The sequence below is a fragment of the Caenorhabditis briggsae genome, assembly GCF_000004555.2.
Source record: "Caenorhabditis briggsae complete genome, chrX, whole genome shotgun sequence".
NCBI classification, from domain to species: domain Eukaryota; kingdom Metazoa; phylum Nematoda; class Chromadorea; order Rhabditida; family Rhabditidae; genus Caenorhabditis; species Caenorhabditis briggsae.
Window position 1 is genome coordinate 18360732 of NC_013491.2, and position 15812 is coordinate 18376543.

At 40.0% G+C, this 15812-nt stretch overlaps 4 protein-coding genes across 4 annotated transcripts; all 4 read right to left on the reverse strand.

The window, feature by feature from the left end:
* Nucleotides 1-72: 72 nt before the first annotated feature.
* On the reverse strand, nt 73-3140 carry CBG07616 (the record flags this gene model as incomplete). The annotated part of the gene is made up of 6 exons (XM_002645826.1): nt 73-1299; nt 1346-1699; nt 2127-2372; nt 2416-2691; nt 2746-2967; nt 3045-3140. The coding sequence occupies 6 exons, from the start codon at nt 3138-3140 to the stop codon at nt 73-75; spliced, it is 2421 nt and encodes an 806-aa protein (XP_002645872.1).
* Nucleotides 3141-4467: 1327 nt separating this feature from the next.
* On the reverse strand, nt 4468-4938 carry CBG28046 (the record flags this gene model as incomplete). The annotated part of the gene is made up of 1 exon (XM_045240501.1): nt 4468-4938. The coding sequence occupies one exon, from the start codon at nt 4936-4938 to the stop codon at nt 4468-4470; it is 471 nt and encodes a 156-aa protein (XP_045098633.1).
* Nucleotides 4939-6079: 1141 nt separating this feature from the next.
* On the reverse strand, nt 6080-9232 carry CBG07613 (the record flags this gene model as incomplete). The annotated part of the gene is made up of 7 exons (XM_045240503.1): nt 6080-6114; nt 6175-6880; nt 6935-7321; nt 7793-8035; nt 8079-8357; nt 8409-8630; nt 9137-9232. The coding sequence occupies 7 exons, from the start codon at nt 9230-9232 to the stop codon at nt 6080-6082; spliced, it is 1968 nt and encodes a 655-aa protein (XP_045093486.1).
* A 2813-nt stretch (nt 9233-12045) lies between these two features.
* On the reverse strand, nt 12046-15267 carry CBG07612 (the record flags this gene model as incomplete). The annotated part of the gene is made up of 9 exons (XM_002645824.1): nt 12046-12108; nt 12157-12625; nt 12830-13320; nt 13751-14018; nt 14102-14547; nt 14625-14736; nt 14791-14979; nt 15032-15117; nt 15169-15267. The coding sequence occupies 9 exons, from the start codon at nt 15265-15267 to the stop codon at nt 12046-12048; spliced, it is 2223 nt and encodes a 740-aa protein (XP_002645870.1).
* Nucleotides 15268-15812: the final 545 nt, after the last annotated feature.

Below are 15812 nucleotides of genomic sequence, written 5' to 3' on the forward strand. Positions count from 1 at the left end.
ACATGATTGGCAAAATGATTTAAACCTGAAAACTCAAGGTATTATTGAATTTGGTGTCTTCAGTTTCTTACCTTATTGAAATTGGTCGACGCCAAATTGATTCTGCAGTTGATTTTGCAGTTCTTGCTGCTCCCATGCTTGTCTTGCGATGTCTATCTGATCCCAGTGCCATTGTGCAATCTGGTCCATATCAATTGGAACGTTTGGAACGTTAAGAGCAAATTGTTGCATAAATTCTTGAGCCTGAGCAATCCAATCCATAAATCGTTGCTGAGCAGCCCATGGATCAGCTTGTGGATCAACTTGTGGAGCAGGTGCCGCCAGAGCCATATGATGAACCAGTGGTTGAATTCTTTGAATATCATTTTGTCCAAATTGCCACTGCCCAAATTGTCCCATCGGGGGCATATCGATAGCGTTGAAATTATTGAAATTATTGAAATCATTGATCGGTGGAGGAACGAATCTTTCCGCGTCATTATCCCAATCCATATTTTGATCATCGTTCCAAGGAGCTGGTTGCTGAGGAGCTACTAATTGTGGAGGAAATGGATTACCGTTCTGTTGTACATCTTGCACGTCGGCTAGTCTCTGATTCCAGTTTACAAACTGTGGCATATCATTCATGTTTGGAAAGTTATCTGCAGGTTGCACGAGTCTTCGAAGTTCGTCTATACGTCGGAAGAGATCCGGATGATTGTTCCGAGGATTCACTGGTGGAGGCGGTGCGAGCTGTGGAACGAATTGATTCGCAGGTTGAGGTGCTGGCAGATCTACTGGCCACATTCGTGCCAAATCGGCGGCTCTCATCATCCAACGGCCCCGAATTGGATTTGGAGCTGGGACATTGTTGTCGGCAGGGTTCTGATTGAGGAATTCTTCTGGTGAATCTGCTCGAACTGGCATCGGATCTGGTGGTTGGACGACTGGCCTTGGTGTGATTGGTCGTGGTGCCGCTGGTGGTACTAGTTGCGGCCGTCGAGGAGGGATCGGAGTTACTATATACGCTGGCCGGTTAAAATACCATCCATCCGGAACAAGAGGAAGTGCTGTTGGCGGGGTGAATTTCCGACGAATATGTAATGGTTCATAGTCCTCTTCTCTGATCACATACTGAGATAGGTTCAGATGAGCTTCAATCTCATGTTTGAATTTGATTTGCTTTTCGAATTCTCTAGGTATAGACCAATCTCCTCTGACTGCATTTCTTTCCGCTGTTCTTCTTCCCCTATCTCTTGTGATTCTTCTTTCCTCCACCGTTTCTTCCATTGGCAAGAGTCTACCTGCCATAATCTGCATCTGAAAACAATGTTTCATAACCTGAGTGACATATATTTCTCCTTACCATAGTTATTTTGACAGAATTTTCTTGTCCCGGTGGTGCACGTAATGAAAATTGTCTTATTATGCAATTGGTCATCAGGCTCGGCCTTTTATATGCTTGCTGGAGATGTGCTATTGAAAATAGCACCCTTGCCATCCAAATTGGGTACGCTCCTCTGAAATCTGACGGCACATCATAGCGATTAATATTCAAAGCTTTCGCGATCAAATTGAAGTCTTTGAACGAGATGGTTTGATTGGATTGGTACGCTAAGAATCTTGTTTCGTACTGGTGCCATCTTTCACGCGGTCCATTGTAGTCCAGCATGATTTTCTCAATCTCATTATGGACTTTGCTGGCGACGATGTACCTTCCCTAAAACAGAATATTCAAAAAAAGTTTTTTAACTTCGATAAGTATACAGTACCGGTCAATAAGATATACGAAAACGCATTTTTCTGTTGGTTTTCGTCATTTTCGGGAGTCTACAGCCAGGCAGTTAAGATTTTTAATCAAATTGAAAATTTCGGAGGATTTAAAACAGATCGAGACGACAGAAATGTGCGTTTAAAATTATAGTACAAAAACAGGCCGAAAAAAGGTTTGTTTCAGAAACTGGAAACAAAAGACTGAAAAATAGAAACTTCCAAAAAATTTTGCAAATGCGATGTTTTCAGTCTATATCTGTTCTACATTCTCCGAAACTTTCAAATTGATCGAAAACGTAAAAATGGTCAAAATCAACTAAAGGCACTGCAGTTCCGAAACTATGAAAAGATAAAAAAAGATTTCGAAAACGTACATTTCCCCGCTTCCGGAAGTATCTCTGCATAAGGCTTCTGAATCTATCCATCTTGTTTTTTCCGCTTATTCGATTCCCTCTGTGAGCTGGGGACACATCAGATCCTTGAACTCCACAGGTAAAAATGCAAAACAACACGTTTTTGAAGTCCATAACGACATTCATATGTGGCGACAGCGTTCGCACGATATCAGCGTATTGATGGCAGTCTTTCAAGTATGCAAACTCGCATAAATCGGGAACGAGCTAGAAAGCAAACATAAACTAAATTTTGAGGCTGTACTGTTACCGTAATACGAGATCTGTCGAGTCCGTATCTCTCAAAAATCCTGTTCAAATCATATATTGTAATCGTTTTAACATTTTTGGTTTCTTCATTGTCCCGTTGTCTCCGCGCCAAAATTCTTTCAGCCTCTTCAATTCTTTCCGGCGCAGCTCCTTGTTGTTTCAAAACGACTGCAGCAACTTCAACAGCTTCGTCAAAGAAGACTATATCAGAATTCCATGCGGGGTAATTTCTGAACTGGATCAATCTCAAATAGACTCTTTTCTGCGGGTAAAATTCCTGGAAAAAAAAACAAAATTTAAACTTTTTAATAGATCAGACTTAATTCCTCACTTGGAACTTCGAAAGACTTCTAACAACTTCTTTAGTTGTTTGATATTTCTCTTGCAGTGTTTGGCAATTATTCCTCATCTCATTTAATCTCCTCTTATCCTCCTTATCAATTAAAAAATATTTTACTCCATCCCCCATAAATAATTGAGTATCTACGACAAAGTTTGGATAAAGACGATTCCTGGTATCTCCATCTCCAGGGATTCCAATAATTGCGGAGCCCTGAAAAGAAAATAATCGGGTACAGCATCATTCATATAAATACTTGTTTGTTTCTTGAAAATGTGAAAATAACTTACTAGAATATGTTGATATCCGTGGTTGCGAACATTCATATCATTCTCAGAAACGCGAAAATAATCTCTTAGGCGGAACTGTCGCCATTGCAGAGCCATTTAGGCTGAAAAATGAACTATTATCTGTGAAAAAAGCTTGAACAACAAAGGTCGATTGAATAAAAGTATAAGAACACGTGGAGTCTCGAAAAAAGGACGAAAGCAGAAAGAAACAAGAGACGAAATAGTAAGAGAAGAAAAGAGTGCAGTGACGGGGGTTTAGCAGAAAAACGAGCGGCGAGAAGAGTCGATGTCGAGAAAAATAAAAAAATACGTTTTGCGACCAACGAATGGAAGAGAAAGGAATAGATTTTTCTTTTTGCGTGTCAACAAGAAAATTGGAGGGAAAATGAAAATTCAAAAATTGGCCAGTATTAGGAATGAATTGCCAAAACAAATAGGATGGTTCATAAATGGAAATGCGTCGCAAAAACGATTCGAATTTTTTTCTTTTTCTAAATTTTTCTTTAAATCTACTCAATTAATGAGAAGAGAAAACAGAAGAAAAGGTTACTTGGGTGCGTATTAAATAAAAAAAAGAAGAGAAGAAACTTCTTTTTTTCTGAATGGTTAAAAAACGTTCTAGAAAAGACTGTTATCAATCAGATACCAGACTTGGAACAATAGCCAAAATCCATATCGAAAAATATCAACTCCCAACTCTTTATGGAAGTCCAGGATTGGACCCAGACTGCTTGCAGCGATTCGACAGCCGCCAATAATTTTTCAGAAATTTCAAGCGATGTGAAATTATCTCAAAAAACGAAAAACACTTTTTTCACTATCTCACAACGGCACTCGTTTATTCGCGTGCTTTGTCTATCAGAATGAAAGCATTGTTGAGAGTTGGTCATGCAAATTGTAGGTTACGTTTGTAGTTTTTGTTTTTGAAAATAAATTTGAAAAACAGGGAAATCAATATCACTGGAAACTCAAGAAAAACTTGAGCAAAGGAATTCTGATTTCGGCCCAAACATGCCGTTGCAGCTGTAAAAAGATTTGTTATCAATCGGACATGAAACAATAGCTGAAGTTACTATTAGCTAGAATTAAGTAACAACTCTTTAATTTTTCACATGAAAACCACATGCTCAAAATTTACAGCTAGCATATCCGGGCATAACAAAAAATGGAAAAACTTTTTCAAAAAAGTCTAGGGTTTAGTCCAGATTTCCTAATTTAACGGAATTCTCATAACGCAGTTGTCGCTAAAAATGGGCCAGAAAGTTCAAGCAACCGACCGAGTTACAATCTCGAAATACGAAAAAAATCAGTCAATATATCACAAAAACACTCTGTTACTTGAGCGCTTTGATTTTTGAGATATATATATATATAAGGGGTTCACAAAAAAATCTGAAAAAATTTCTGAAATTTCAAAAATTTGTCAAATTTGGAGAACCCGGGCCCACCGGGCCGAGGAGTCACGGGCCGGGCCCTGATTTTGCAAGTATGGATTATAGAGTTCAGTTTCAATTGTTAAAATGACAAGCATCACTCGAGAATTTATATTAGTGCTCGTCAGCAACCGATAGCTCCCAAATCTATAGCGATTGTAGGAAACAACTCCATCCTCCTCGTCATTCTCCTGAAGAGTAGTGTCGTAGAGCTCAGTGTTGAGACGATTATGACGGTTGCGAACGAGTTCGTCGAGGAGAACATCTTGGTCGATGGCTTGGGACAGAAGAGATGGAATCTCAGTTGGGATCACGTTGGGAACGTCTGGAGTAGCTTCCTTTTTGGTGAGCTTGCGTTGACGAGCAGCGGCTCTCGAGGAAATCTGAACGGCAGGTGTTTTGATGGCAGCGGCTGGGGCGATAACGTAGAAAGCAACCATATCGGTGATAGCCTCCAACATTCTATTGTTGCGAATGCAGGCGTTTGCGTGGTAGAAGTTGGTGAGGTACACCCTGTTGGAACGAAAAAATTACCATTTTGACGCTTTATTATCTAGCCGAATCTTACTTGTTGCACTTTCTTTTCAGCCGTTATGAAGCAAGCCTACAACAACGCATTGAGAGCATCCGCCCACAGTGACAACTCCGCCATTGAAAGAACCTCCCAACTTTTCCAGTCCCAAGACAACTACATCGAATTGATCCCAAGTGTTTCCGCTGGTGATGTTGAGGCTGCCGCCAAGAAGTTGATCAGAAAACTTTCCGTGGCCCGCTACGGAAACATCAACTAGGTCCCATACGTCGACACTCTGTGTATAAATAGAGAATTTGACTGAAAAACTGTCTAGTAGTAACATGTTTTTTTTTTGTTTTTTCCTCTCATCTCAATTGGTTCTCGACTTCATTCTTTTCTTATTCTTATTGTCAGTGAAAGTAATCTAATAGTTTCATTTTATTCCATGTTTGTGCTTTTCTAGTGTATTTTGAGTGCTATTCTCAAATATTCTTCTCGTTTTGTTCATTTTTTTCAGTAAACTATTGAATAAGAATCAAGCAATCAGGATTTATCAGAGGAAAAATGCTGAATATTGTGATTCGTATGGAGTTATAGCGGGAAAGCGAAATGGAAGAAAAAATACTGGCCGATAGGATGTCACAAAGGAGAGTGAGTCATGAAAAAAAACGAAAGTCGATTTGTAGTAAAATACTCGTTGAAAATCAAAACCAAAATGCTAGAAAAGCTGCACTATGCAAATGCAATGGAAAAAAAGAAGTAGAGAATGAATATTATATGCGAAAAAACAGTGAAAAATCGGGAGAATTTGTGTCGAAATTTGAGAAAATTGAAAAAAAAAGATAAAAAAAGAGATTGTTGTAAAAAATGATCAAAATTGTGAAAAAAAATTGTGACGTGTTGTAGAGAAGAATTCAGGGGACCCGCACATAGAAAAAGTGGTATTTTTGGAATTGACTAGGAAAACCCTCTGACTTCCAATAAAAACAAGAATACCAAAAAATCAATAAAAAGAGAATAGAGCAAATAATTGGAAATTTAATTTCCGGTAAAAAATTAAGAAATTATCCTGGCGCACAGTTGAACTGTTAGACACTGACGTGATTGACGGAATAATCGAATCCTGAAAATTTAAAATTTGTTTTCGAATTTTTATCTTTGTTACCTTATTGAAATTGGTGACCGCCAAACTGATTCTGCAGTTGATTTTGTAGTTCTTGATGCTCCCAGGCTTGTCTCGCGATTTCTTCCTGATCCCGTTGCCATTGTGCCATTAGATTCATATTGATTTGTTGCATAAATTCTTGGGCTTGAACAATCCAATCCATGAATCGTAGTTGACGATCCCGAGGATCAGCTTGGGGAGCAACTTGTGGAGCAATTTGGGGAGCAGGTGCCGCCAGAACCGGAGCCATATGATCAACCAATGGTTGAACTCTTTGAATATCATTTTGTCCGAATCCCCACTGTCCAAATTGACCCATCGGATGCATATCGATAGCGTTGAAGTTGTTGAAGTTGTTGACTGGTGGGAGGACGAGTCTTTCCGCGTCATCCTCCCAATCCATATCTTGGTCATCGTCCCAATGAACTGGTTGCGGAGGCGCTGCTAATAGCGGAGCGAATAAATTAGCGTTTGGTTGTACATTTTGGATTTGGGCTAGTCCTTGATTCCAGTTTACGAATTCCGTCCCGAGTGGCATAACATTCATGTCATTCATGTTTAGAACAACATTGTCCACAGGTTGCTCGAGTCTTCGAAGTTCGTCTATACGGCGGAAGAGATCCGGATGGTTGTCCCGAAGATTAACTTGTGGAGGTCTTGCGGGTCGTGGAACGAATTGATTCGCAGGTAGATGTTCCGGCACATCCACTTGCCGCATTTGTAGCTGACGAAGTGGAAAAAAAAATTATTTCAAATTTTACATTTTCAGCAAAACTACGTGCTCGCGGGAAGAATCCATACTTTCTGATGGTGTGCGATATGAAAATTGTCTGATAAGACATCTGACCATCGCCGTCGGTTCTTTATATGCTTGTTGGAGATGGGCAATTGAAAACAGCATTCTTGCCACCCAGATTGGATAGGCATTCTCGAACTCCGACAGGACTTCATATCTATTAATACCAAGAGCTTTGGCAATCATGTTGAACTCTTTGAAAGAGATTTTTGTCCATGCTGTTTGGTCCAAAAATCTCGTTTCAAAGTCGTGGCATTGTCCAGGAAATGGAGTGTAATCAAGCAAGATTTTTTCAATCTGCTTTTGAACTTTGCTCGCGAGCACGTAGTTTTGCTGAAAATGTAAAATTTGAAATAATTTTTTTTTCCACTTTGATACAGTATCGGTCAATAATAAATACAAAAACATAATTTTCGGTTGGTCTTTGGCATTTTCGCAAGGCTGGAGCTCGGGTGTTAAGGTTCCGATCCATATGAAAGTTTTGAAGGATGTAAAACAGAGCTAGATTAACAAATTTGAGTTTATAGAATATTTCTAAAGTGCCTAGTATTCGAGCTATTTGCTATGCCAAGAAGACGCCCATTTTTATCCCGATTTTGTAACAGAAAAGTGGAAAAATTGATGTTTTTCAGAAATCAGCAATTAGCTGAAAGACTAGCAATTTTCAAAAAAGGTTGAAAAAGTTTCCAAACTAAGTCTATTTTACATTCTTCAATATTTTCAAAGTGATCGGAATGATACAGACCATTGTAAGTTGTCAAAATAGCCAAAACCCTAATTAACCAGTAATGTAATTCCGAAACTATTAAAAAAAACAAAAAAAAAATTTTAAAAAATTACCTTCAGCTCTTTATAATATCGCTGAAGAAGGTTTTTGCATCTATTCATCTTTTTCTCTCCGCTGTCCTTATTGTATTTGGAAACTGGGGAAACATCGGAACCCTGCACGCCGCAAGTGAATATGAAAAAGAGCGTGTTGCTCAAGTCCAACACCACATTCAAGTTGGGCGACACGGTCCTGATTACACCTCCGTCTTGATGACAACTTCTCGACAATGCGAACGAGGAAGGATCAGGAACAATCTGAAAAAATAACATAAATTACATTATGAGGTTGTAATGTTACCGTAATTAAAGATCGATCAACACCGTAATCTCTGAAAATTCTGTCCAATTTGTCTATGCTAATGGTTCTAACATTTTTGGTGTCTTCTTTATCCACTCGATTCCGTTCCAAAACGCTCTCGACTTTCTGAATTGTGGCCAGTGGAGCTCCTTGTTGCTTTAAAGCAATTACAGCAGCTTCAATTGCTTCCTCGTAGAAGACCACATTCTCAAACAATACCAAATCTGGATTTCTGTTTGTGACGTTCCGCAAGTAAATTCTTTTTTGAGGATAAAATTCCTAAAAAAAACTAGTTTGAAACTTTGGAATAATGCCAGCTAGAATTCTCACTTGAAATTTTATCAAATTGCAAACAACTTCTTTTGTTCTTTCGTATTTTTCTTGTATTGTTTGGCAGTTATCCCTCATCTCCTTTAATCTCTTCTTATCCTCCTTGTCAATTAAAAAATATTTCATGCCATCTCCGATGAATAATTTTTCTTCTACAACGAAATTTGGGTAGAGTCGATTTCTGCTACCATTTTCTCCTGGTAATCCAACAATTACAGATCCCTGAAAAAATAAGATACTGTAAAAACTCTAATAGATAGCCATGGCACTCTATTGTTCGAAGGTGGTCTGGGGTGGCACTGTATTAGGGGGTGGCATTCAATCAGAGGCTGGCACTTTATTGTTCGGAGCTAATTTCTACTGAAACTTATCACAAAAGTGCTCGATTTTCAATTCTTCCATGAAATTACTTTCGAGGGTTTCTTGATTTTTCTACTCATTTTTTTAGATTCTTTCGGAATTTGATATTATCCTGACACATTTTTTTCAAATACAGTACCTCTTTTAAGCTTAAAAAAACTAGAAAACCAGAAAATAATTCTTTGTGTTATTCTTTAACTTTTACAACAGTGACATCAAACCCTAAGTGGCATTATATTAGGGATTGGCAGTCTATTGTTTGGAGGTGCTCTAGGATAGCACTATATTAGAGGCTGACATTCAATTAGGGGTGGCTATCTAATAGGGTTTTTAGGGTAATTTTTCTTGTAAATTCTAAAACAACTCACTAGAATAAGCGTGTATCCTTTGTTGCAAACACCCATGACGTCCTCAAAAACGTGAACATAATTTTTTCGAGAAAATTGCCGGAAATCCAAAGTCATTTTTGCTGAAAAATAAACTATTTTCTGTTGAAAAAGCCCTTCAAAAACAAAGGTCGATTGAAGAAAGAACGCGTGGAGTCTCAAAAAAAGGGCGAAAGCGGGAAAAAACGAGAGAAGAAATAAGAAAAAAAGAAAAGAGTGCAGTGACAGGGGTTCAGCAGAAAAAAAGAGCGGCGAGAAGAGTCGATGTCAGGAAAAAGAAAAAATACGTTTCGCGACCAACGAGTAAAAGAGGAAGAAATAGATTTTTCTTATTGCGTGTCATTCAGCAACGAGAAAATTAGAGAAAAAATGAAAATTCGAAATTTGTCAGTATTCGGAATGAATTGACGAAAAAAAAGGGATGGTTCATAGATGAGAATGGGGTGCAAAACCGGTTCGATTTTTTTTCCTTGTTTTAAATTTCACAAGGCCTTCTCAATTAATGAGAAGAGAAAATAAAAGAAAAGGTTACTTGGGTTTGTATTGAATCAAAAATAAATAAGAACGGTTTTGTTCTTGAAAAAATGTTATCAATCAAATAATAAACATGAAACAACAGTTGAAGATTGTTTTCTAGAATTAAATATAAACTTCTCCTATTCAGAAAACCCGTATTAAAAAATACAACTAGACCTTCTTATTTGAAAAAAATCAAATATTTCTGCAGATAATTTAGATTTACCTCTAACTCTCTATGGAAATTCAGGGTTTGGCCCAAACTTCCTGCGTCACATTGACCGACTTTTCAGGAACAAATTTGGCAATACTCTGAAACTGTTTCTTACACAAAGGTGCGCCAGAAAATTCAAGCTATTCTGAAACCGTTCAGAAAGTTCAGACCGAGCTTAGCCATTTTCTCTGAAAACAAGCGAAAAAAGTATTTCAATATTTACAAAACTACTCCTTTTCTCTCACGCTCCTTTTGGCTGAAAGTGAGCTGCGGTTAGAGAAAAATTTTTGAAAACACAGAGAAAACAATATTACTATGACAACCGCGCCAAGACATTTCTGATCTGAAATACTACCGATTGCATTTATTTAGTTTATAGAGTTCAGTTATAATTGTAAAAAAATAAAAAATGTTCTGGAATAGATGTCAGCGCTGGTCGGCAGCTAATAACTTTCAGGAAGTCGGCGATTGTAGGAAACAATTTTCACGATTTTCAGCGTTAATCTCTAAGTGAAGACTTTGAATCCCTGCTAAGCGACGTCTGCATTCCATCGAAAAAATGCGCAGTGGAAGAAAACCATTTTAAAAAACGTAAGGAGCAGCGTGAGAATTCTATCAGGTCTTCGCTTTTCTGGATCGCTTTTGTTTGTTTTCTCCTTTTCAATTAAGAAACTAACGGAAAATGTTTGAACCAGAGCTAAGAATAATACCGGCGGGCGACACCCAAAAATGACGGAAATAATATGAGAAAAAAATTTAGAAAAAATGCCTGCTGTCGGCGACGGTGTCGCGGCTGTGCCACCTGGAACTTGCTGTTTTTTTGCTGCATCGCGATCGCCAGCGAATTTTTCCCAGCCCTCGTTTTAACAGAACGTTCGTCGTATTTTATTGGTTTCGAAATGAATTTCCGCGGCAATTTTTCGTTTTTGTTTTTCCCTGAGCAGCACAAATTTGGAGGAACTTTTGATGAAAATGAGCGACGACGATTCGGCAACGGCGACGGGAATTTAGCATTACGCACTCGGCAATCTTAGCGATATTGGTGTTTTGGGGAAACAGCATTCGGGGTTTCTTGGCGAAATTCCGCAGCATTTCTGCGTTCTAGTTTTTGAAGTTCATAGAAAATTGTCAGTCATGACGCAGAAAGCTCAAAGAAGTGCTTCAGGTAGGTGGCGAAAGCGATCCTTTTATCTCGACATCATAATTGCTGCAGAGAAGCTACCAACGTGATGCTAAAACGTGCATGCAGAAAATTATCGAGTCGAGAAATCCTAAGCCCTTGCCGCCCAGTTCTGATAGAAGTATCATATGATAGGAATAAAAGTACTCTGAATTTTTCACAGAAACTGGAACCCGGTATTCGTTCTATTGCCGAGTCTCAGTTTATGAGCGATTCGAATAATTCAAAAATAAAATCTAAAAAACGCATTCCGTGGCTCGATTGGCATCATTCGCAGTTAGAAGATCTTTTTTTTTTTCTCTGAAATACATTTCTTAAAACTCAATGAGAGTTCTTCCATCCCATTCTAGACCACATAACTGAAAACGGTCCATCTGCAGCGTTTTGATCGGTTCTGGAAAAGTGGTCTTTCTAACAGGGGGACTAATCACTCTGATTTGAAAAAATCGTAGTTTGAAAATTTCGAAAATTGTTTTTTACAAAAGCAAAGTGAAAAAATGGAAATGGATGAGGAAGCTCGATTAAATGAATATCAAGAAAGATAAGATAAGTGAATACTTGGTATTTGAAATTTTCGGTGGGGAAGGGTAAAGAGGGGCTCCAAAAGAGTAATGATCCGGGAAAATTGAAAAATGAGACAAAAAAACATGACAACAGTGAAAACCAATGAGAATTCCGTAAATTTTGAAGGGCGTGAGCAGGGAACCATGCGCGGGATAAAAAACTACAAAAAGTGATAACATGTGAGACGAAATTACGACTTGAACATGAAAATACAAAAAATAGTAGGGAGTAAAGTGTGGGATGAAGTGAATACGGGATGAAAGAAGTGAAAGGGGAAGAGCCTATTCAACAGAATGAAAAAAGAAAGCGATGATTTGCAGGAATACCCGATCCAGGGGGAAGTTTATCATGGATCATTGCTCAAAGAGCGCAACAGCAGGCTTGAAGTCGCATAAAGAAGTTCATGAAGTCATGGACTTAGACTGGCCAAAGGTTCTTGACCGAGCAGCAAGTGTTGTGGATTGCCTTTCCAGTAAAACTCTGAAATTGACAAGTTGAAAATTGGCATCATCTTAAAATACTACTTACATTCATCACCTCTCCATCGAGTTTCAGCCATTGAATATCGAATGAGCTTTGCATGGCGTATGCCATACGCTCAAGTTCTTTGGCAAAGCGGACAAAGAAGTAGTGGATAGTGCCTTCCTTGGTGACAAGGCAGAGGGCTGGAGAGCGATTCGCAAAGTAGCACTCCTTGTCTGTTGGTGGAAAAGCGACAATCAGAAGCTCGAAATCGTAGCAGCGGAGCTCGCCGAGAAGACGCAAGAATCCGTCGTTCCAGAATTTCTCGCCCTCTTGAACCATTGAGACGGTGCGCTGAGTGACAACCGTAAGGCATGGAGCCATGTATGGTTTTGTGGTTTTGTTTTCAATGATTTGAGTGAGAATCTTGATCCATTCCTCTTGCTCTTCATGCGAACTACATTCGAACTCGAATTGACCATCAGTTGACTTGAGTTGGAACGTTGAACGTTGCATATTGGTGACGGTCGCTCCGCTGAAAAAAAAGCGAAAGTTGTTATTCTTCAGAACACATCAAATAAAAAATTAATCTTTGATCTTTAGAATATGAAGTTTAAAATCTGTACTTCAGATCATTAAGAATAACAGATTGACCTTTGTCTACTAGCTTTATCTAATTTTTGATCGAATTACGTCACATGTCTAGCTTCTGTTCTATGATCTACCGTAACCCACTAACCTCAAACTGATCACCATATCTTCGTCTTTGCAGTTCGAATCGGTGAACAAGTGCAACGAATCGCCAACAATCATGCAATACTTCTGTTCCGCATCTTCAGTACTCTTCATCCAGTTTCCAACAACCGTCTTGAACAAGTATCCCGACTTTGTGGCAGTTGATTGCTCACGTTCATCAAGGGACTGCTCGTACCAGAAGCAGAGAGTAGCTGAACGAATGTCAAGGGAGCGTCGGAGTTGTTTCTCCAGATTTGGCTGGAGCATGCACATGTATCCAATATGATCGTCCACCTCAACGCGAGTGGCACCGGGAGAGCTACTGTGCTCGACTACTTGGATGAGCGAGTTGATCATGTGAGCACCACACTCCAATCCAGCCATGGCAGCCGAGTACGAGAAGACTGTTTTGTCGTCACGCTCATCACTGTGGACAAAGTGGCAGAATCCTTCCTCGTTGGCTTCAACCATAAAGGCAAGGTTGTCGACACTGATCTGAAATAGAGGTAATGTATCGAGCTTCAAATCACTATAAGCACTTCAAGGAAAAGGGAGTTTGCCTATCCTATGGGCAAGGCTGTCAAATCAAAATTAGGCCGCGGCTTTTTCTCGTTAAGGTACTTCTGAGATAGGTAGCATTCGGCGGCCTAGCAGCGCTGGAAGTTTCTGGGTGGCTGAGGTTTTATTTGAAAGAACGGACTGATTGGTCCATCATAACCTATACCACAGCCTCAGTCACGGGTTTTTGACAGCCTTACACATGGAGACAGTGATTCATCCTTGAAATAGTATTCTCAGCGTCAATTGCCAGCTTTTGAGCGCACCTTGGGCAGCTTTTGGATACAACTCAAGCGAACAAAATACGACAGCAGCACTAAGTGATCACACTAGCTCAAATTTTCGAAATCTTCAAATCTGCACTCACCTTGATTGTCTTGACACGCTCGTGTGGCATGCGAATGGTTGGAATGAAGAATCCTTCCGATGACAAGTTGGTGGTATTTTTTGGAGATCCGTTGTGAGTGTGACAACGATATTTGAAAACGTAGATGTTGTAGTTGGTCATGACAAAGTAGCGAAGCTTCATACTATCCGAGTGAAAGCTCTCGATTACTTTGAAACACTCGATGATTTTCTCTGATGATTTTTCGAAGATGTTGATGGCGAGGTATAGGACGTCTCCTTGGCTCATTCTGAAATTCATATTGAGTTATTTTAAGATCCGGGTGCTTAGGTAGCTGCCTACCTAAGCACGCTTAGTGCCTCAAAAACTTACTGGTATTCTCCATCGGCAAGATTGTACTCTGGAATCGACACTTCATTCGGCTCGACAATAGCCAGGATTTCTTCAATCCCATTTGGATCCATCGATTCCATGTGAGCACACGACATCTTCTTGGTCATGACATCCTCCAACTTCTCCTCGACAAGTTGAGACGGAGATGCCCCATCCTCCTCGTCATTCTCCTGAAGAGTAGTGTCGTAGAGCTCAGTGTTGAGACGATTATGACGGTTGCGAACGAGTTCGTCGAGGAGAACATCTTGGTCGATGGCTTGGGACAGAAGAGATGGAATCTCAGTTGGGATCACGTTGGGAACGTCTGGAGTAGCTTCCTTTTCGGTGAGCTTGCGTTGACGAGCAGCAGCTCTCGAGGAGATCTGAACGGCAGGTGTTTCGATGACAGCGGCTGGGGCGACCTCGGCACGGAGCTGGCGAGTGCTCTGAAAAAGTTAATTTTGTGGTTTGATGTCACGGGAAGGTTTCAGCTGCTCATCGGCCAACGAAAACACAAACTCACGTAGAAAGCAAACTGAACAGCTTGAAGACGATCGACCATATCGGTGATAGCCTCCAACATTCCATTGTTGCGAATGCAGGCGTTTGCGTGGTAGAACTTGGTGAGGTACACCCTGTTGGAACGAAAAAATTATCATTGGATGTTTTATTATCTAGCCAAGTCTTACTTATTGCACGTGTTGTTGAGAGCGAGGAGCATGAAATTCAGAGTTCCCTTGTTGAGCGACGTCTTCAACCATCCGATGGACAAGAAGCGATCGTTCGCATTTCCACACTCGGCGATCAGCATTTTTTGCTCAGCACGCGGGAGAAAGGTCCGGATGCATCTCCAGTAGGCACGGTCGGCGCTCAGCAATCTGCAAAAATCGATAGAGGAGATGGTCCAAATGCTGTCTTGTGCAAACATACCCATACGAGAAGAATGCGTCAAGCGAGTTGAATAATTTTCTTCCGATCAGATGGTCGGCATCGATGATGTCAGATTCTTGAAGAATCTAAAATGAAAAACTCGTTAATGTTTGAGTGAAATAAACGAGAAAACTCACTTTTCCGACACAATCCTCTACGAAACGTTGAAATTCGCCATGTTGAGCCCGCGTATAGTTGGCCTGCGGTCGATATGCAAACGGGAGCATATGATACATGGTGAAACTACTGCAAAAATCGATATTGGTTGCTGTTGAAACAATCGTGTTATCAAAAATGCGACGAAAATCAGAACAAAAGAGTAAACAAAACACACAAATGCGTAGAAAATGAGTGTCATTCGTCAGCAGTTCCGTGGTAAACAATGTGCGCAACTCGTGTATGTGTGTTGCGTTCAAATTGTGCGTCAATCACGGATAGAAGGCGCGTTATGCGTGCAGGGTGACGAGTGGCGGGGAGAGAGGAGAACGCATCGGCTAGACAAGTGAAAGTGACTAGACATTACGAAATGTTGCAATGACTAAGAACCAGCCAAGACTGAGGAATGAAAGAATGAGACAGACGATGGAATAAGAAAAACAATTACAATAACAATTTTTGTTTGAATATTTTCGGAAATCAAAAAAGAACAATGACGAATGAGGAGGAGAAGGGGAATGAATGGAAAGGAAAGAAAGACGAGTCATGGGAACGAGTGAATGGAACACAGCCGAACCACGTGAGCGCCTCCCATGATGAAAAATAGAAATAATAGAGAAACGGC